The following is a 21,568-nucleotide window of genomic DNA, read 5'->3' as shown; positions in this document are numbered from 1 at the left end:
TCGTTTCGCTAATTCCGATTGTCTGTGCTGTGAAAATTAAGGGCAAAAGTGTCCTTTCACTATAAATATCAAAATTTTGTTCTTATCTAATATCTCTACCCAACAATTCACCTTCAAAAAAAAAAAAAAAAAAAAAAAAAAAACACAGAAAAGAAATTTCTTATTAACTTGAGCTACACACTCACACTGACACACACACACACATATAGGATAAGGTTCCAGTGAGAACATGTTCTTAGGTGAGAACGTGAGAACACATCCTGTGCATCCATTTAATATAATTTAATGGGCATGATTGAGTAATACATATAGAATAGAATATAATGAAATAAGATTAAGGGGCAAATTAGTCATGTAGCAATAATCTTTATATGGTGAAAATCGCATTTAATAATATTTTCATATAATTATGATGATAAAAACAGTATATCATCGGAAGATTCATAATATACACGCAAAAGATCGGCGTTGAGCACAAAGAACACAGTGTTAATGGCTTCTTCTCCTTCGTTTGCTACCGACGACTCATGTAAGTTAATTGTATGATTTTTTGTCTGCGGCAGTTGTATAAGTAGGAGGATTAAACACTCTATAATCGGTAGTGACATATTATCAACGCAAAGACAGATGTTGAGCACAAGAAACATGGTGTCAATGGCTTCCTCTCCTCCGTTTGCGGCCAAAGGTTAATTTACGTTAATCTTTTTTTTTTTTTTTTTAATGCCACAGTTGTATTTTAGTATTATTATTGGTGTATGATGTCGGTGGATTTGGGTGATGGTGTGTGCTACGTCATAAAAAGACGTGTGCAACCAGAGGGTGATGTTATATGGTATAACCCTAAAAACAAAGGAGAACTAGTAGTGTATAAATAGTATTACTGTTGTATGATGGCCGTGTGTTTGGGTGATGGTGTGTGCTAAGTGATGATAAGACGTATGCAACCAGTTAGTAATGGTTTAGGTTGTAAGACAAAAAAAAAAAAAAAAAAAAAAGAACTAGTTGTATATAAATAGTATAATTGTTGCATGATGTCCGTGTGTGCGCGTGATGGTGTGTGCGACATGATGATATGATGTGTGCAACCAGAGGGTTATGGGCTAGGGTATAACCCTAAAAATAAGGGAGGACTAGTAGTGTGGAAATAGAATTATTGGAAAAGATGGTCTGTGTGTTTGGTGATAGTGTGTGCTATGTGATGATAGGACGTGTGCAACCAATTAGTAATGGTTTAGTGTGCTAGTCAAAAAAAAAAAGAAGGAAAAACAGTATTATATAAATAGTTGAATTGTTGCATGATGTGCGGTGGGTGGTGGTGTGTGTGACGTGATGCTAGGACGTGTACAACCGGAAAGTTATGGGCTATGGTATAACACTAAAAACCAAAGGAGAACTAGTAGTGTGGAAATATAATGATTGGAGAATGATGGTTGTGTGTTTGGGTAATGGTGTGTGCTATTTGATGATATGACGTGTGCAATCGGAATGGATAACTAATATTATATAAATGGTATGAAGAGGGACGTTGAGATGGGGGTATGAATGGAGAATGATTTGCACACTTGTGCAATCGTGGCTATTGAATAAATACGAGTTTTTATTCGGTTTTGGATTTAATTTCAATTCGAGTCTAACGAAAAGAATTGGCTGTGATATGTAGCAGGTGAGACTGAATACAACAATGACATCGAAACATGTGACACGGAAACCTACCTTGGAAACACAGTACTAGCTGGATAACAAAGGTAAGCTGTAATACCGTATAAATTAAATAAAAATAACTAGTGGATGAGATATATGAAAAGTGTGCAACCATAAATCGTATGATTAGGTATGGACAAACAGTTGGAGCTGCAGATAGTGATGCGTGTGCAAAAAAAATATGTGTGCAAACAGATAGTGATGCGTGTGCATACGTCCTTCAAGAAAAGATGATCGTCCATACATGATAGTTTAGATGAAGGCAATGGTCCATACATGGTAGTTTAGATGAATGCAATAAAGGGAATGGTATAACAATGTGAAGGACTAGCCAAAGTGTGTGCGTACGTCTTAAATGGTGTGTGTGCAAACATTCAATGCGCAAAGTGGCGTCAAAAGTAATGTGACTGCAAGCGTTACCTAGCGTGTGCATGCGTAATGCAAAGGCAAACTGTAATACGAGTTAAATGAAATAAGAATAACTAGTCGATGAGATCTATGAATTGTGTGCAACCATAAAGCGGATGATTACGTATGTGCAAACAGCCGGAGTTAGTGCAAACGTTTGATCCCTAAAAATTGATGAATAAAATGTAAGGTACGAGAAGACCCTAAATATTATAAGAGGTAAGTGGAAAAGGGCAAACAGGTAATTAAAGGTACTGAGCACTAATATCCAACACCAGACAATCGTTATTCCAATTTTTTTTTTTTAAAAAAATAGTCTAAACGTAAAATGTAATGAAATTAAGCTAGAGTGGGTGTATGATTTTGTGTTGTTCTAAAATTGTGTAGGTGCATCGCACGAGAAAAATACTAGTATATTAAATAACACGAGTTTAAATCAAATTTATTAAATAAAAAAGAGTGAAGGGAGACTTACACACTCAAACTTATTAAAGATGGCACACAATCTTTTCAAAAAAAAACAAAAAAAAAAAAAAAAACAAAAAAAAACAAAAAAGATGGCACACAAACTTAGCACACCCAATAGATAGTAATAAAGGACAAATAATTAAAACCCAATCAAGTTGATTAGGCACAAACACTTGGGTTTGCAAGCAAGTATTGTTCGACCACCTTGAAAAGCTCCATGGCCTTGTCCGCCCCTTCCTTAATTTCCTCTTCTTTGAGAACATAGTCACCCTTGGTGTGATACTTGATTGTGTTCTTGCAAACGCAGCCGCCATTGCCGCTAGCTTCAATCTTGGCCTCATAATCTACGGATTCCAGCTTGTCTCCCATCACATCTCCCTCCACCAACGAGTACTTGCAGATCAAGTTATCCACGTCCACCACTTCAATCTTGTGTTTCACGTACTTTAAGTTATCTCCTGTACGTTGTTTCAAAATCGACCATATATTTAGTTTTGCATCCCAAAACAATTTTAAAATACATGCTTAATTACCTAGCTTTAACTTTGGATCTAGTTAATTATTAGCGGTGAAATTCATTCGAGTCAAGCTTGAGTAGTCATCCATTTGGAGTGATCAGGTGAGTACAGTGAGGACTAATCAGATCATCCATTTGGAGTGATCATTTGGAGTGATCTAAAGGCTATGACAATACAAAAAAGGACTGCACAACAAAGTGGATGGATGCACATCAATCGCACTTGAATGCACAACAAATTGAAAAAGAATGCACAACAAATTGAAAATGAATGCACAACAAACTGAGTATGAAAAATTAAATCCATTGCATAGAATTAAATCACAGTCATTGGCTTATGTAAATGAAAGGATGAAAGGATTAGATAAGTCCTCACGTCCTCGGATAAGTCTCATTTGATCCTTAATACACACACACACATAAATAAATAAATATATATATATATATATATATATATATATATATATAGAGAGAGAGAGAGAGATAGATTTTGGTTCCTATGAGGTCATGTCTTCCCGTGCGGTCAGTGCGGCATACACCATTAGGTATGCATAAATGCACTATACAGTGTTCGAAAATACACCAGAATGAAATGTCAAAAAATACACCACAAAAAAAAAAAAAAAAACACCACACATAATGGTGTATTTACGAAAACTGTGTGGTGCATTTATGCATACTTAATGGTGTATGCCGCACTGACCGCACGGGAAGACCTGACCTCACAGGAACCTGACCATATATATATATATATATATATATATATATATATATATATATATATATATATATATATATTAATGCAAAGTTCTAGTGCATGCGATCCGGCCTTAATGTGCAATGATGCGGTCGCATCATTAGGTATGCAAACACACATCAATAGTGTTAGGACCGCACAACAAAAAATGCACCATTAGGTACACATTACTACAAAATGAACTATTAGGTAGGCATAAACGCATCATATAGTGTTCAAAAATACACAATTAGGTGTGGGAAGGTATGGTGCATTTTATTTTTTTGGGTGTGTGGTGTGTTTGATATAATGCACAGCTCGGGACCGGCCCATAGTATATGTTAATTGGATTTAAAAAAAATATTTATATATATATATATATATATATATATATATATATATATATATATATATATATATATATATATATATATATATATAGCGAAGTTTCAGTGGAGTCAGGTCTTAACGTGTTGTCGGTGCGATCGCACCATTAGGTATGTAAATACACACCAATAGTGTTAAGACCACATAACAAAAAAAATGCACTAATACACCAAAAAAATACATCATTGGGTACGCATTACTCCAAAACGAACCATTAAGTAGGTATAAACACACCATACAGTGTTCAGAAACACAGTTTAGGTGTAGGGAGGTATGATGATTTTTTTGGGTGTGTGGTGCGTTTGATATAATGCTCAAATTCTTTACTAACCTTCGAGGAAGTTCATCTTCTTGATGGTTCCGGCACCACTACCATCACCATGAACAATTTCGATGCTCTTTATGACCTGTGGCATCACCTTTGGCAAGAGGTTGTCTGAGTCCACATACAGAGCCTTGAACATCCTAGGAGCTGCAACTGAAGTTGCCACTTCATGGGTATAGGTAGCCACGCCCATAGTTCAGTGCTTTTTGCTTAGTTTAATAAAACTAAATATTTGAAGAGATTAAGGTTTGGGAGAATGTTTAGTATTGAGCTGTGGGATTATGGAAGCTGTGACTGAGCTCTATTTGTAGGCATGGTGCGAGGTTGTTGGGTGATACTGTGACAGTGATGAGTTCAGTTGAGTTACTATAATTTGGGCCCTTAGGGTTGGGGTTCAGCCTGTTGGAAGAATTATTTTCCAGATTTTGATGCCACGCAATTCTTTATACATGTTATTGGGTTTTTGAATTATATTTAGCGACTCTATTACGTTGTAGTATATCTGTTCACAAGGACCACTGAAGCTCGATCTCATGACCTCCCACATGGAAGAAGTCACTACATGCCATCTGAGCACAAGGTGCTTGGCATATATGTTAATTGGATTTTAAAAAAAAAAATTAGGTGATGTCAATTTCACTGGATTAATCCTAGACCTGACAATTATAGACACGACCCGTTAACACGACACGAAACCGGACACAAAATAACGGGTTAGTGTTTAACCTTAACGTGTCCCGGGTTGTTAACGGGTTGACCCGTTAAGGACCCGTTATGGTTTGTACATATTTTGTTTATGATTGTCATTTTTTTATTTTCAGTTTATGTGTTGATTAGACCCTTCTAAGAAACATTTTGATATTTATGAGATGATTGAGGTAAACCGTAGCAATAAAACATTTTTTTTTAAAATTGATGGTGGCATCAAATTTTCTAACCATCTTTTGTCACTTTTTAAAATGATTTATTTGTATAAATTGTCACACTTTAAAATGTATTTTTTAATGTTAATAAATAAATTAGCTTAAAATAATACATTAAAATCCAAAGGATAAGCAAAGTATAATCTAAAGTATAAAATAAAGCGAAAGTTGTACATTTTTGCAAAGTGATGGAGCATTGTAATAGTCTCAGTGCATCCAAATAAAGACATCATTTAACTGATTATTTCATTCTTATCTCACATTAAAGGTTCAATACTGCAGATATATATAAAGTATTAGTAATAACATTGGTACTGCTAAATGTGTATATAACTAATTATTTATTGATTTAGGATCAAAGAGTGCTCTATATGATCTTAGAGCTCAAATTTTACTTCCAGATATATTACAAATAATCAACCTACATCAGTACTATCTTATCTTCAAAGTGGTGAAAACAATTAAGAGCCCCTCACTACAATTTTCCTCTCTGTAATCAGAGTTTCTTTCGTATAACTTAAAAAATAAATACTTCACATATAATAGTAAATAAAATTATAATATAGTAGAAAATAGGAATTAATATTATTGGTAAAGTATATAGTAGTTGAAATTGTACTTATCTTTAGTAAATATTTTTTTACACTTCTGGAAGATTCTTTCGAGCCTTCAACATGTGTGCATGTGCACATACAGATCTATAAACTGCCATTTTTAGATTGAATTCATCTTTCATGCGTAGCTGTATTTTCACCATCTAATTTAATAAAACTTATTTTGTAAGCAAATGTAAAATGAATATTAATTAAAATCTTGGTAATATTGTTTCCATATTCACGTATTAACGTAATAACATAATACCATATAGAAAAGACATATTAGTTATATTCTATAATATAATAATATTTTTGGTAACATTATTGTTTGCAAATTCTCCGTATTTTTCTTTACGTATTTATAATACCGTGTAGAAAAGACATTAATTAATTAGGTAATAACATAATAACATAATTGGTAATATTATGTATGGTATTACCGTGTAGAATTTTTGAATGTTTTTCACCAACTAATTTAATACAACTTATTTTGTAAGCAAATGTAAAATAGAAATTAACTAAAATCTTGGTAATATTGTTCCATATTCAATGCTCTCACGTACTAACATAATATTCTATATAACCAATTTAAACAATTTATAATATAACCAATATATATATATATATATATATATATATATATATATATATATATATATATATGCTACAACCTCACGGTCAAATCTATACTATAATTAAAAACAAAATCTTATTTACTTGATTTCCTGCCCAAACAATAGTAAATAGTAAAGGTAAATTAAAAACAGAATGAAAAAAAAAAAAGAACATAAATATTTCACATAATATTCTACATCATCAATTAAAAATGGAATGGAAATTAGGTAAATTGGAAAAAGAAAAAAAGAAATGAAGTTAGGTTAATTGGAAAAGGAAATGAATATTAATAATTGACTGAAAATAAAAAATGATCCATAATTGACTAAAATGGAAAAGAAAATGGTCAGATCATAACATTTTATTTTTTCACAAAAATATTATATAGTATAATACATCAAATCACAATTATGTCATAAATTTTTCACAATTTTAAATAATGAAATGGAAATTTAAAATGGAACGAAAATATTTTAATAATAATATTTTAAATCATCAAGTAAAAGTAAATTAAAAATGAAAAGGAAATATTTAAATAATAATATTCTACATCATCAATATTAAAGGCATATTTTAAACAATAGTAAAGGTAAATTAAAAGTGCAACGAAAATTAAAAATGAAACGGAAATATTTCAATAATAATATTCTACATCATCAATTAAAAATGAAACAAAATTTGAGTAAAAATATCACTGCATCTGATATTCTAATTGGCTAATGGATTGAAAATAAAAAAAGAATAATTGGCTGAAAATGAATATGACATTACAAATTGACTGAAAATATAAAAAAGAAATGAATACTCATAGTTGACTGCAAATAAAAAAGATCCATAATTGATTAATATGAAAAAAATAAATGGTTAGATCATTGCATTTTATTTAAAAATGGAACGAAAATTAAAATTTGACGAAAATATTTCAATAATAGTTATACATCATAAATAGTAAATGCATATTTTAAACAATATTAAAGATAAATTAAAAATGGAACGAAAATATTTCAATAACAATATTATACATCATCAATTAAAAATGGAACGAAAATTTGGTAAAAATATCACTGCATATGATATTCTAATTGACTAAAAATATAAAAGAATAATTTGCCGAAAATGAATTTGATATTACTAATTGACTTAAAATATAAAAGGATCACTAATTGACTAATACTCTGCCATTATATATTTTTACCTGAGTCACCTATCCTGATGGACTGAAGGTGTTAGCTCTATACGATGATGGACAGGATTGCGTTGCTACTACCAATGTCGTCTACAAAGAGGTTTCAATAATGTGTAAATACAATCGTTGATATTATGTTTTTTTAAAATGACAAAATTGCTATATATCTAGACAAAAAAATATATATTCGATACAAATGAATTAAGATAACAATTCATTCGTATAACTGAGTTGCTAGAGAACGAACACATTTGCCTAATTTATAAAAAAAATACTAAACAATGATAAATAAAATCTCCAAAGTTACAGCACCGCATGCGTACATATACACATTAGCTATTAATTTGAGCAATTATTTGCTTAAATTCAAACAATGATAACATCAAAACACATAAATAATCCAAACAATATCTTCAATTTCACTATATAATATTTGATGTTCTAATTTAAATAATTATATATCAATCCAAATATTTTTAATATATTATAACAAATCCATTCCGTGCATCGCACGGGTAAAAATACTAGTTAGTTATTAATAATCTATATCTATACTATTATTAAAAACAAAATCATCTTTTTTTAACTTCCCTCCCGAACACTTAATAATAATAAGGTTAGCAGTAAAAAAAAGGAAAAAAATGAAAAAGAATCCGTAATTCGAGAAATCATAATGCTCTAAAATTATTTCTACACGTTATTTTACAAATAATCTAATGAATATAAATATAAGAAAGATTTTGCAAAAAAATAAAAATAAAAAATGAATCGGTTATTAATAATTTAGATTAAAATTACATGACGTTATTTTACTATTATTCTAATCAATTAATACTATTATCAAAAACAAAATCATCCTTTATAACTTCCCGCCCAAGCACTTAATAATAATAAGGTTATCAGTAAAAAAAACTCGTAATTCGAGAAGTCATAATGTTCTAAAATTATTTCTACACGTTATTTTACTATTAATCTAATGAATATGAATATAAGGAAGATTATTTTGCTAAAAAAATAGAAAATAATCGGTTATTAATAATTTAGATTAAAATTACAGGGTTTTATTTTACTATTAATCTAATCAATCAATACAATTATTCAAAACAAAATCCCCTCTTTTAACTTTTCGCCCAATAAAAAAAAAATAGTACTTGGCAAAAATATTTTGTTATACTTACTGAATAACAACATATAAGTGTATCTCAAGATTTTGCAATAATTGAGCAATAAATAATTAAGTTAATGATATATAAATGGATCCAACAATATTAAACAATTGGTGTTAATTAAAACAGATTATCTACATATAGCATTTATAGACTTATTTTAGAACCATATATCGCAAGCTCAAGGATTTGTTTTAGAACGGAATTTTTGTGCATGTTTTCAATTTGTATATTTCATTGGTATTGAATTGAATCCATAACTCCTCCAAGTCTTTGGTATAAGTTATTACATTCTTTGTATGTTGCTATCAGTTTGATACATTATCACAGATTTATAAAAAGATTGCGAACATGAAGTTATTATCTTTGATTTTCAGTGAATTAAAGTAAATGACTCATCAGGTTACTGCCACATTTATTCTAATTTTACATTGTTGGAAGTGTCAAAGGAAATATCTCTAAGTGAAACCAAAATATATATACATACAATATAATAATTAAGTTTGAAGTGTATCATTTGAGATATTTGTTTAGCTTAATTTGTAAAAGTAATGTTATGCATTTATAAGAACAACTCATGGTGTTCAATACAGTAATCATTGAACAGTTCATGGTGTTCAATAGTATTAATATAATAATATATTCATGAAAATGTTGAGACAAACCATTGGTTATTAAACATTTGCATTGTTTAAGTCGTCTGGATGAGAAATGTTAGACCTATTTGTCAACTAAGTTTATAAATTTTAATTGTATAAATTGTATAAATCGAAATCAATCAAGGATAACATCAGAAAACATAATTTATCCAACTCATTTCATCAATTTTACTATATAATATTCATTGTTATAATTTATGTAATAATTGTATATCGATCTAAATATTCTTAAAATATTATAACAGATTCATTTTGTGTAACGCACGGGTAAAAATACTAGCTGAATATAATGTCAACAAATACAAGTTTGAGTGGAAAAGTAATAATATTTTCACTCCTTTTTTGACATTTTCGTTCTTCATGTTCCCAGTTCTGAAATTGTATAGTTAAAACGTCATTTTTTATTTATTTATTTTTGGGTGGGATTGGCCCGTTAACACGGAAAAAAAAAAAAAAAATCAATTACCAAACTCAAATGTTGAAACTCTAATTGTATGTGGTTGCAACTACCAATTTTAATTTAAACGTCATACTAATGTTGAATTGTCATCATCCTAAAGTTAAAGATTGTATGACTAAGTAATGGCCGGCATCAAAAGTCTAAAAGACCACATCGTATTTGCGGAAGTTTTGCTTATTTTTCGACATTAAATCTGGAGTTCTGTCCACACCATTAGTTAGAGTTTGGAATATGAGCAACTTTAATAGTAGGAAATTTTTTTTAAAATTTTTTTAGATAAGTTAATTTTACTAAAGGTCCATTGTTTTTTGTGACAATTCTAAATTTAGTCTTAAACTATCATTTTTGTCATTTAATATTCCAGACTATTATTTTTTAGAATATTTTAATCATTTTCATTCATTTCTTATTTTTACTAAGAGCATTTTTGGCTTTATATATATATATATATATATATATATATATATATATATATATATATATATATATATATATATATATATATATATATATTTATTGGTTTCAACCGGTTGAATCGGTTTAGAACTTTAGGTAACCTCTGATTTTTAGTAACCATATTTTTCAACCAGTTTTTAGTAAAGTCCTAAACCAATTAAATCGGTTGAAATCGAAAAAAATAACAAAAGAAAAATATGAAGAGACAAAAATGCCCTTACGAAAAATAGAAAAATCATGAAAAGGACTAAAAGTGTCTAAAAAATAATAGTCTGGAATGTTAAATGACAAAAACGATAGTATAGGACTAAATTTGGAACTATTACCAAAGACAAAGACAATAGTCCTGAAGATTATGCCGATTATGCCTTAAAGGCTTATGGTTGTACTCTTTTTTCCTTTACTGAGTTTTTTCCCATATGGTTTTCTTAAGTTAAGGTTTTTAATGAGGCAATCAGTACAATATATGATTTTACAAATATCATGTACTATTTTCTTCTACTAAGTTTTTCCCACGTGATTTTCCTAGTAAAGTTTTTAATGAGGCATAAATATATTTGAATATATTTAAATATATACTTTTATACTCTTTTTGTCTAGGTTTTTCCCACAGGATTCTTCTAGCAAGTTTTTACGAGACAGGATCATGTCAAATAATGTGCAAGGGGGAGTGTTATAAACAAATCATTATGGTGGACATTATTATCCAATTGTAATAGTTGTAATAGTTATTACCATTTATATGTATATATTCATTTATTCATTATTACCTTGGTATTGTATATAGAGATACTTTTGTAACATGTAATTATTTGGTGAAATAAGTCTATTCTATCGTTTGGTTCATTGTTTTTTTCCCAGGAATAGAATTCTGCAGAATATGTTATTTCTTTTAGAGTTAATACTATCTAAGGTCATCTAAATTTGATAGTTTCGTCACGTTTAGTCCTTAACTTTCAAATCGACCATCCGCAGTCGTTCGAGTTTTGAATTTCAATCGGCCGTAATTGTTTCGCTAATTCCGGTTGTCTGTGCTGTGAAAATTATGGGCAAAAGTGTCCTTTCACTCTAAATATCAAAATTTTGTTCTTATCTGATATCACTACCCAACAATTCACCTTCCCACACCAAAAAAAAAAAAAAAAAAAAAAAATCTTATTAACTTGAGCTACCACCCACCCACACACACACACACACACACACACACACATATATACACTAGTAATCGTCCCGTGCGATGCACGAATTATTATTAATTTAACAAATTTACCAATTAAAATTTTGACATCCTCTAAATTAGCAAAGTAATGGTTGTGGAAACAGAAAAATGTACTTGAGTTCTTCAACTCAGAATTAGTTTTATTAAAAAGTAAGTATAATTATACAATATAATATTTAATATTTTTAAAAGCTTAATTATGTAATTATTAAGTTGATTTTAAAGTTTATTGTTACTTGTATTATTATTTGAATTTAATTTGAATTTGAAATAAATACTTTAATTATATAACTAACGTATTTAAATAAAATTTGTAAATAAAATAACAGACAATATTTGTCAAAAATATCCCCCCAAAACTTATTCATTTGAAAAAGATTATTTATGTACGAACTATATTTATTTTATATCTAATTTCTCCTGTTGGTTTTCACAGTGTTGATGGCTGCCCGGCAGGCCAACACTACCGGATAACTATGTTTGTGAGTGTAGAGAAAGTAAGAAAATAAGGATAATTTTAGAGAGTAATTGCTGTTATTTCTTTAGGGTGTTGCCTTTCAAAATATGCCGCTCAAAAAGAGAGAGTTCCTCCCCCCGCCATGGAGATCATGTGGGGATATTTATACACAGATATAGAATCTATACATGGTAAGTAGGGCTGACATCTAACCAAGGTCAAGGGCAAGTAGGGCTGACGTATGGGTTGATGCAGCCGTCGATTCCCTACCTTTCCTATCCATGCAAATTTATGGAAACTACCTAATCCATGCGGAGATTGCTTCCAGAGAATCTGCTAATACGCGTTTTGGGGCATGTGCTCAGTCGGGAGCTGTCCCGGCCGCGTGAGGACACCTTCTTGGATTTCTGCCTCCGGGTAGGAGCATCCCTCCTGGCAAGCCTGGTCGCCCATCCAGATCCTGGGGTGTTGCGCGGCTGGAGACATTCCACCCGCGTGACCTGGTCGACCGTCCCAGTTTTATGAGGCTCGGGATCAGGGACACACCGATCACCGTGACTGGTCGCCCATCGGCATTGCCCTCCAGAACCCGATCGGGGACGCGCCGGCAAGCAGGCTGACTGCTTGATAAGTGCATAGTGGATTTCAACGGCGTCTGTTATTGTGACCGAGAGATCTTTAACAGTTTCCTCTTTCCCTCCTGGTCAGCTACCGGCTCGGATCCCTTATCTGGCCTCTTGCCCAGGCGGCTAATTTGGGGTATTTATCACCAGTCCCTCACTTTTTTAGGTTTTAGCCAAGCCGTTAACTTGAAAATGTAAATAGCAGAAAGCAAAAGTTCCTCAAAGATGTCTTGGCCGCCTGGCTTCTCAGTCTGTCTGGATTTTGTTAAGCGCCTGGGCGAGTCCTAGGATGGTCCCGCTATTCTTGGATGTTCCCGTTTTTCCCGAATGATTCTGGGAGCGGTACAGTCGCTATAGGCGCAATGATGACTATTCCACTGATTCCGTCGGAACATGCCTTTTCATATCCGTCATCTCAAGTGTCACGTCAACGATCACGTCTTTCCGGCCAGAGACATGTGTCACGCTCTCACCACCTCTCTGTCCTTATAAATACCCCCGATATTTCTTGCGCTCCTCACTCTCACGCCTTCTTTTCTCCAGGCTCGTCCCTTGCTTTCTCCGCGTTAGGGTGCCATCCCCACCGGTGAGCTGACGGCCCGCGCGCCTCCGATGATCCTCATAAATTGTCGAGTCCATTAGTGGGCGAGGCTGGCTGCCTACGAGTCCCGTCCTTTCGGCCGTTGTGGTGCGACCAACATCGCGCCAAGATGCGGCCTCATATGCTAGTGTAGAGTCTGAGGGGCGCTCTTCTAATGGGGAGGATGAGCTTAGAATAGACTAGCTGCTCGTCTCTCGTTTTCCTATTTTTTGAATGTAGTCTATCCTTCAGGGCCCTTTTGAATGTATTCCTTGCCCGCTCGGCTTTTGAATGTATTCCTTGCCCTGCTTTCTATATCTTCCTGTCTATCTATTGTGTGTGTGCGCACGGCTCGCCGTCCATCAACCTCGAGTAATCATTCGAGAATTCGCTAAATCCCTCAGCGGGCGAGGCCGGCTGCGTACAAGCCTTCGATGAACTTTCAAAAACTGTCAAGTCCCTCAGTGGGTGAGGCTGGCTGCCTACGAGCCCCCAAGGAACCTTCAAAATCTGCCAAGTCCCATAATGGGCAAGGCTGGCTGCCTACCAGCCCCCGAGGAACCCTAAAAAACTGCCAAGTCCCTCAGTGGGCGAGGCTGGCTGCCTACGATCCCCCGAGGAACCTTCAAAATCTGCCAAGTCCCTCAGTGGGCGAGGCTGGCTGCCTACGAGCCCCCGAGGAACCCTAAAAAACTGCCTAGTCCCAAAGTGGGCGAGGCTGGCTGCCTACGAACCCCCGAGGAACCTTCAAAAACTGCTAAGTCCCTCAGTGGGCGAGGCTAGCTGCCTACGAGCCCCCGAGGAACCTTCTCGCGGCATGGCCGCCTTCGCCCGCGTAGGCGGCATCAGCCCTCCTCGTAGAGAGGAGGTGATCTTCCTTATAGCGTGGCCGCCTTCGCCTGAGCATGTGGTATCAGCCATCCTTGCAGGGAGGAGGTGATCTTCCTCGCAGTGTGGCCCCCTTCGCCTTTGAAGGCGACATCAGCCATCCTCGCAGAGAGGAGGCGATCTTCCCCGCGGCGTGGCGGCCTTCGCCTGAGCAGGCGGTATCAGCCATCCTCACAAAAAGGAGGTGATCTTCCCCGCGGCATGGCCGCCTTCGCCTGAGCAGGCGGTATCAGCCATCCTTGTAGAGAGGAGGTGATCTTCCTCGCGGCGTGGCCGCCTTCGCTTGAGCAGGCGGTATCAGCCATCCTCGCAGAGAGGAAGTGATTTTTCCCGCGGCGTGGCCGCCTTCGCCTGAGCAGGCGGTATCAGCCATCCTCGCAGAGAGGAGGTGATCTTCCCCGCGGCGTGGCCGCCTTCGCCTGAGCAGGCGGTATCAGCCATCCTCGCAGAGGGGAGGTGATCTTCCTCGCGGCGTGGCTGCCTTCGTCTGAGCAGGCGGTATCAGCCATCCTCGCAGAGAGGAGGTGATCTTCCTCGCGGCGTGGCCGCCTTCTCCTGAGCAGGTGGTATCAGCAATCCTCGCAGAGAAGAGGTGATCTTCCCCGCGGCGTGGCTGTCTTCGCCTGAGCAAGCGGTATCAGCCATCCTCGTAGAGAGGAGGTGGTCAGATCTAGAGGAGAATCTCGTTGTCGAAATAATTGACTTTATTATTAACCGACTGGCGGGTAATTCTCACGAACTAATGGTAGCTAGGTGCCTACAACGAACTAATCGAAAAAAACTAGGGAAAAAGGGGGTGATCGATCGGTCACTGGGGACATTCCGCCCACGTGACATGGTCGCATGTCCCAGTTTTATGAGGCTCGGGATCAGGGACACACTGATCACCGTGACTGGTCGCCCATCGGCATTGCGCTCCAGGGCCCGATCGGGGACGCGCCGGCTAGCAGGCTGACTGCTTGATAAGTGCATAGTGGATTTCGGCAGCGTCTGTTATCGTGATCGGGAGGTTCTTAGCAGTTTCCTCTTTCCCTCCTGGTCAGCTACCGGCTCGGCTCCCTTATTTGGCCTCTTGCCCAGGCGGCTAATTTGGGGTATCTATCATCTCATTTTATATATGTGGAGTCAAATTAATTATAATTGGTGGGTTTAAATGAATATATATATATATATATATATATATATATATATATATATATATATATATATATATATATATATATATATATGTATATACACAAATTATATTAAATATAAAACTTTAAGAATAAATTTGAACACAATAAACTTTTTCCCAACTTCATTTTGCTTTAATATAGAGATATAGAAATAGAGATAGAGATAGAGATATAATAAAATACAATTTATAAAATATAAATGCGTACATAATAACTTCAAAAAAATGTGTATAAATACATCTACCCACACAATTAATGCATTCATACTTGCTAATCTTGTTTTTATCAAAATGCATTCACACTTTGGAGGGAAAATTTTGTGGCTAGACAGTATTGCTGGATAATCCGGGCGGCGGAGAAGCGCTACCGCGGTAGTGGAGCCGAAGAATGATGGTGGAGGAGGCGGCGGCGAGCGGTGGGGAAGAAGAGGGCAGCAACCAGAACTCCAGTAGCGACTGGTGGCAACATGAAGAAACGCTTGCTCTGCTCACGATTCGCTCTGAAATGGACCTTGCATTTCGTGAAGTTTCAAGGTAGGATTCCATATACCATCTCTCAACTGGGATTTTCTTTTAATTTCACCACTTTTGTTCTTATTTTAGCCTTTTTTTTTTTTTTTTTTTAAATTTCAGAGCTAATTCTTGATAACTTATATTATTAGTCTTGTGTTCTCGTAGTCACCTTCTACAACATCTTCACAAAGTACTGCAGGAGAAGACGAACAACCGCGGGCAATGTGGACTTGGAAGCGAATCGCAACGAGATACGTTGAGATCAGCGGCGAATGGAGCGGAGGATGTGGCCGCGGTTAAGAACATTAAGGTTTTTAATTAAGTACAAGATGGCCGTTGGAGTTGTGGAAAACAATGAATGCTCTATTTGCTTGGGAGATTTCAGAGACAAAATGAGTAGCTTATGGTCATTGACATTATTGTGAAGACGATGACATTATTGTTGATGAGGGATAGATTAATTGGTGAAGAAGAAATATGATATTACGGTTAATTCTATAGAGAAATCTATGCATTTGGCCGGTGTTGACATAACAAGACTATTTTGTACTTAATTTTCACGGCATAAACGACAGAGATTAACTGAAGGACTATGGCTGGTCAAAATTTGAAACTCGAAAAACTACAGATAGTCAATTTGGAAGTTAAAGACTAAATGTGACGAAATTACCAAACTCGGAGGACCTCAGATGACATTAACACTTTCTTTTAAAGTGGGATTAATCATTTCCAAGGCTTCCATTGACATTAGTTATTCCTAACCCATTAAAAATATCTATTTTTTATCAATAAAAAAAAAAAGGAAAATACTACGGCTATGTTTGGCAAACCTAGTTGAAAGCTTAAAAGGAGTTGAAAGTTGAAAAGTTATAAGCTAGGAGCTGAAAATTGAAGAGTTGTTAAACTAGCTGTTATGTTTGAAAGTGTTTGGTAAAATTAGCTTTTTCATAAGCTGATAAATGTAAAAACACAAAAAATGACGTCTTCATAAAATTTAAATTAGTTTGTTTACATATTAAAATTTAACATTTTGTCTTCAAAAAAAATTAACATTTTGAAATAAAATTATTAGCATAATCATGATCTAGCATCCCATAATAAAGTAGCAATATTGTTGCAAATCTCCATCATATAATAATAATAATAATAATAATAATAATAGTAATAATAGTAATAATAATAGTAATAATAATAATAATAATAATAATAATAATAATAATAATAATAATAATAATAATAATAATAATAACAACAATAACAATAATAATAACAATAATAATAACAATAATAATAATAATTGCGGTGAAAGTTGCGGATAAAGGAAAAGAGAAAAAAAAAATTAATTGGGAAGGGTAAATGATGTCATTTTTTTTAAATAATAACAGAGAGATGGAAAAAGTTAGGAAGCTACTATCTTATTTTGAAACGGAGTTTTTTGCACTTTTGGTCCCATGACTATAGTGACACTATCAGAATTGATCCATGACTTTCAAACCTTGCAATTTTAGTCCACGACTATTATTTTTTTGGCAAAAATAGTCCTTCCGGCCACTTTCCCATCAAAATTTCACCGGAGTAAAAAAAATTTCATTTTTAAGAGGGCTAAATTTGACATGTTTAAGAAGGCTTGTATTACTGATTGTTTGCTGCCATATTTTGCAATAAAGAATTTTTTTGATCTAGAAAGAATTGTTAAGGGAAATGTCAAATTTAGTCCTCTTAAAAAAGAAGAAATTTTACTCTGGTGGAATTTTGATGGAAAAGTGACCGGAAGGACCATTTTTGCCAAAAGAACAATAATCGTGGACTAAAATTGCAAGGTTTGAAAGTCATGGATCAATTCTGATAGAGCCACTATAGTCGTGGGACCAAAAGTGCAAAAAACTCTTTTGAAACGTCACATAAAGTAGCGTTCCAAAATAAGCTCTTATTTTAAACTACGAGCTTATTTTGGGAACATTACCAAACAGAGCTTATAGCTCATTAGTAGCTTAAAATAAGCTCTGCCAAACAGACTCTACATGTACTTCCACTTTTTACTCCCAACTTCTACCCTCTCTCGCAAATTCTTGATGTAGACATTTTTCCTGTGGGACCCACATGATGAATATATCCTATCATTGTTTGCTATGCCAGGGAGTAAAATTGAGTGAGTAGAATATGGAAGTACATATAGTAAAACTCATAAAAAAATATTCCTTATTAGATGATATTCATTTTTCAACCCCTTCTGCCTAAAAGATTGAATCCCCAACCCCAAGGTCCCATACCAAATGGAAGAATATAATTCAAGGTATTCACATAAGTTCAATAGTTCACCCATTATTTAATTTTCCTCTATGTGTATATCAAAAGTGGATAAAGAAATTTAAAATCACTCATTAACCAACTACATCCACCACAACCTATATATTATTATTGTGTATAAAAACAGTACAACGTGATTCAAGTGAAAAGAGTTTGATTCTGTTTAAATAAAATTTTAAGTTTAATATAATAAATATGATTGAAACTCAAATTAAAAATACACTATAATCTTTACTATAAAAAAGCAACGGGAAAAAATAGCCAATCTTTATGAGTTTAATAAATTTTTTGTATTGGGCTGCAACAATGAGTTAGCTTTGGGCCATAAATAAAAAAATGTAACTATGTATTGGCCCATCATTTGTTATATTAAAAATTCTATTTTTTATTATAAAAAATGTTAATTGATTTATATTTTTATTTTTGTAATGTCCAAAAATAAGTTTATATATATATATATATATATATATATATATATATATATATATATATATATATATATATATATATATATTTATTTATTTATGAAAAGATTGTTGGGTTTATACAACACATACGATACAAGCTAAAAAGTACATACAAAGTTATAGATTAATTAAATAATAAAATTAGATGAAACCTTTAAAATTAGATAATATTACGCGTATAAAGAGATATTGATTTGTATTTAATGTTAATTATAATTGAATCACACCTCAATTATAATTAGACTCCATGCACATATTTCAAAAATGAGAAATCTCTATATAAAATCACCATAGTTCTTACGTAGACAAACTTTTTTAAATGAATAAGTTTTACATTTTATAGTTAAATTTTTAAATAATTTAAATATTTCAGTGTATAGTTATATTTATATATATTTTAATAAAATTATATCTACTTAGTATTACCATGGACTTGTGGTTCAATGGCACCAAGTTGCTCCCTCATAGGGAGTATTCAAGGGCGGACCTAGTGTGGGGGCAGTGGGGGTAGCTGCCTCCACTTTTCCCACCCCACCCCTTTATATATATGTATGTATATGTATACATATATAGCATAAAATAGGCTAAAGTGTCATTTCACACCATGAACCAATAGCGATTGTTCATGCCGCACCCTAATCTTTTATAAGTGCTGATTTGATCCACAAACTAATTATTTTTTTCCATCTAGAACTTTTTACAGGTTACCAATAAGTTGCAGGTCATAATTTGCTGACATGGATTTTTTTCATTTTATTTCCATCAACACAGTCAACTGCTTCTCCCATTCCCAGAAATTCTGCGTCTTCGCCGGCAGCTCCGACGATAATGCAGCAACTCCTATGCATGCGGCCTATGAATTTTCTTCCTACACACACAGGCACGGGTGAAGTTGACCTCTTCACTTTCCCGGCCCGCGATGGATCTCTCTCCTCCACCCCCACATTTTTCTTCCCAGCAGATATTGACCTCTGTTTCATGGATCCAGGATACAAAACCTCTGAGGAGCCTTCTCCAATGAAACCTTATTCGTAACTTCCTCCAAATCCACTTTCTCCTTTGCTGCAAACAATTTCCTAGCCCCAACTTTCTCCTCACTCCCCCAGCAGGAGTCGACCATGCAAAACCTCTGGTGCATTCTTAATTTTATAGTGCCTAATATTTGGTTTTGTTTATTCCAAAACTCACTATTTCAATGACATTATTTATTTATTATTACTATTTTTTTTTTTGTGTTTTGGTTTCTGCTTTCATCATTTCATGATCATATCACCGACATCCACCTTCTCCAAGAACCCACATCCATAGGATTTCACCGATCATTATGTGATGATTTTTTGCATCATTATATTATCTCTGTGCATAAAGTGGCGGTAACCTCCTGTAAAGTTGCGGTAAGAGCGAGTGATGGTGAGAAGGTTGTTGCCGACTCGGACGAGTTGGCTGGTTTACTCAGCAAAGCCATGAAAGAGAAAGGAGCGGAGGTGAGGGATTATGCACTGCGGCATAGAACGGCGGCGATGGATGCTATCAAGGACGGTGGAGATTCCTTCAACAACCTGGACAACTTCGTGAAACATTTGTACGAAGAGGCTCGGAAATCCCTAAAGCATCTTCGAACTCTCCGATCTCCCCGCTTCCTCCCTGCTAAACCTCCTCACCGCCTCCCCTGTCTCCCCTTCTTCGGCCACCACCACCTCCACCCCCTATTTCTCTTTCTCTCTGTTCTTCTCCAGCTGATCTGTTTTCTCTATATCACTCTCTCGACTATAGGAGCCTCGGCGAAGGCGTGCAGCGGAGGCATTTGTTCTCCACTCTCGCGGGCAGCCATGGCTTGAACGAGGGCAGCAGTGGAGCGATGGCGGCGATCGGAACCGACGATCCTTTCCGACGAAGCTTCCCGGTCATCTCCGTCCTTTTCTTCATCGTTGGCTTAAGAAAACAAGTCAAGACTTCTTTTTCCTCATCGCCGGAGAAACCCTGAGCATTTTTTGTTTTGTTAAAAAAAAAAATTCTCTCTCATATATTTTAATTTTTAATTAAAATTAATAACGCCACATCAGTAAATACCGTCGCCATGTCATTAGCCAAACTTGGAGACCTGCAAAAAAGGCTGGGCGACAAAAACTAATTGGTTTGTGGATCAAATCAGCACTTATGAAAGTTCAGAGTGCGGCATGAACAATCGCTATTGGTTTAGGGTGCGGAATGACACTTTAGCCCATAAAATATTATATAAAACCTATATTTATGTTGAAAGTAACAATAGTTTGAGTAGCTTAGTTGGTTGAATTTCAAATTTTATGTTATAAAATGTTTATGTCATGGGTTCAAATCTCATTAGTAACACTTTAATTATCTTCTCTCTTTCATTTCTTCACAAGTTGAATTATATATTTTTAGTCTAGTTTTTATAAATCATTTAATTAATGTTTTTTTTTTTTTGAAAATCATTTAATTAATGTAGTATACAAGTTTATAATATATTTTATTGTATTCGAATTAATTTAGAAAAATCGATCTAACTAAAAGAATTTAAAATTAAAGTATTTATGAATATATTGTATTTTAATCTTATTATGGTTGTTTGATATTTTGTCATTGACATTTCTAACGTCATTTAATATTCGCCCCTATTCAGATTATTTTTTGGATCCGCCACTAGGAGTATTGCCAAGGATCTGTGTTTCATTTGATTGAGAAAGTAAAATACTAGTATATTAAATAACACGAG

General features: G+C 34.2%; 1 protein-coding gene across 1 annotated transcript; it reads right to left on the bottom strand.

The window, feature by feature from the left end:
- Positions 1–2,525: 2,525 nt before the first annotated feature.
- Positions 2,526–4,817, bottom strand: LOC109176534 (pathogenesis-related protein STH-2-like). Its single transcript, XM_019325998.1, has 3 exons — positions 4,549–4,817; positions 2,661–3,035; positions 2,526–2,603 (listed from the first exon to the last, which is right to left on the bottom strand). The coding sequence occupies exons 1-2, from the start codon at positions 4,733–4,735 to the stop codon at positions 2,737–2,739; spliced, it is 486 nt and encodes a 161-aa protein (XP_019181543.1). The 5' UTR covers positions 4,736–4,817; the 3' UTR covers positions 2,526–2,603; positions 2,661–2,736.
- Positions 4,818–21,568: the final 16,751 nt, after the last annotated feature.

Source organism: Ipomoea nil, unplaced genomic scaffold (assembly GCF_001879475.1).
Source record: "Ipomoea nil cultivar Tokyo-kokei standard unplaced genomic scaffold, Asagao_1.1 scaffold0706, whole genome shotgun sequence".
Lineage (NCBI taxonomy): Eukaryota > Viridiplantae > Streptophyta > Magnoliopsida > Solanales > Convolvulaceae > Ipomoea > Ipomoea nil.
The sequence above is the reverse complement of the archived record's forward strand: the minus strand, read 5'-3'. Positions and strand labels throughout refer to the sequence as shown.

Excerpts from the sequence above, each read along its gene's own strand:
- LOC109176534 (XM_019325998.1), bottom strand. The coding sequence starts at position 4,735 with ATGGGCGTGGCTACCTATACCCATGAAGTGGCAACTTCAGTTGCAGCT. Across the intron at positions 3,036-4,548 it reads GAAGATGAACTTCCTCGAAG|GAGATAACTTAAAGTACGTG; the intron begins GTTAGTAAAGAA and ends AACAACGTACAG.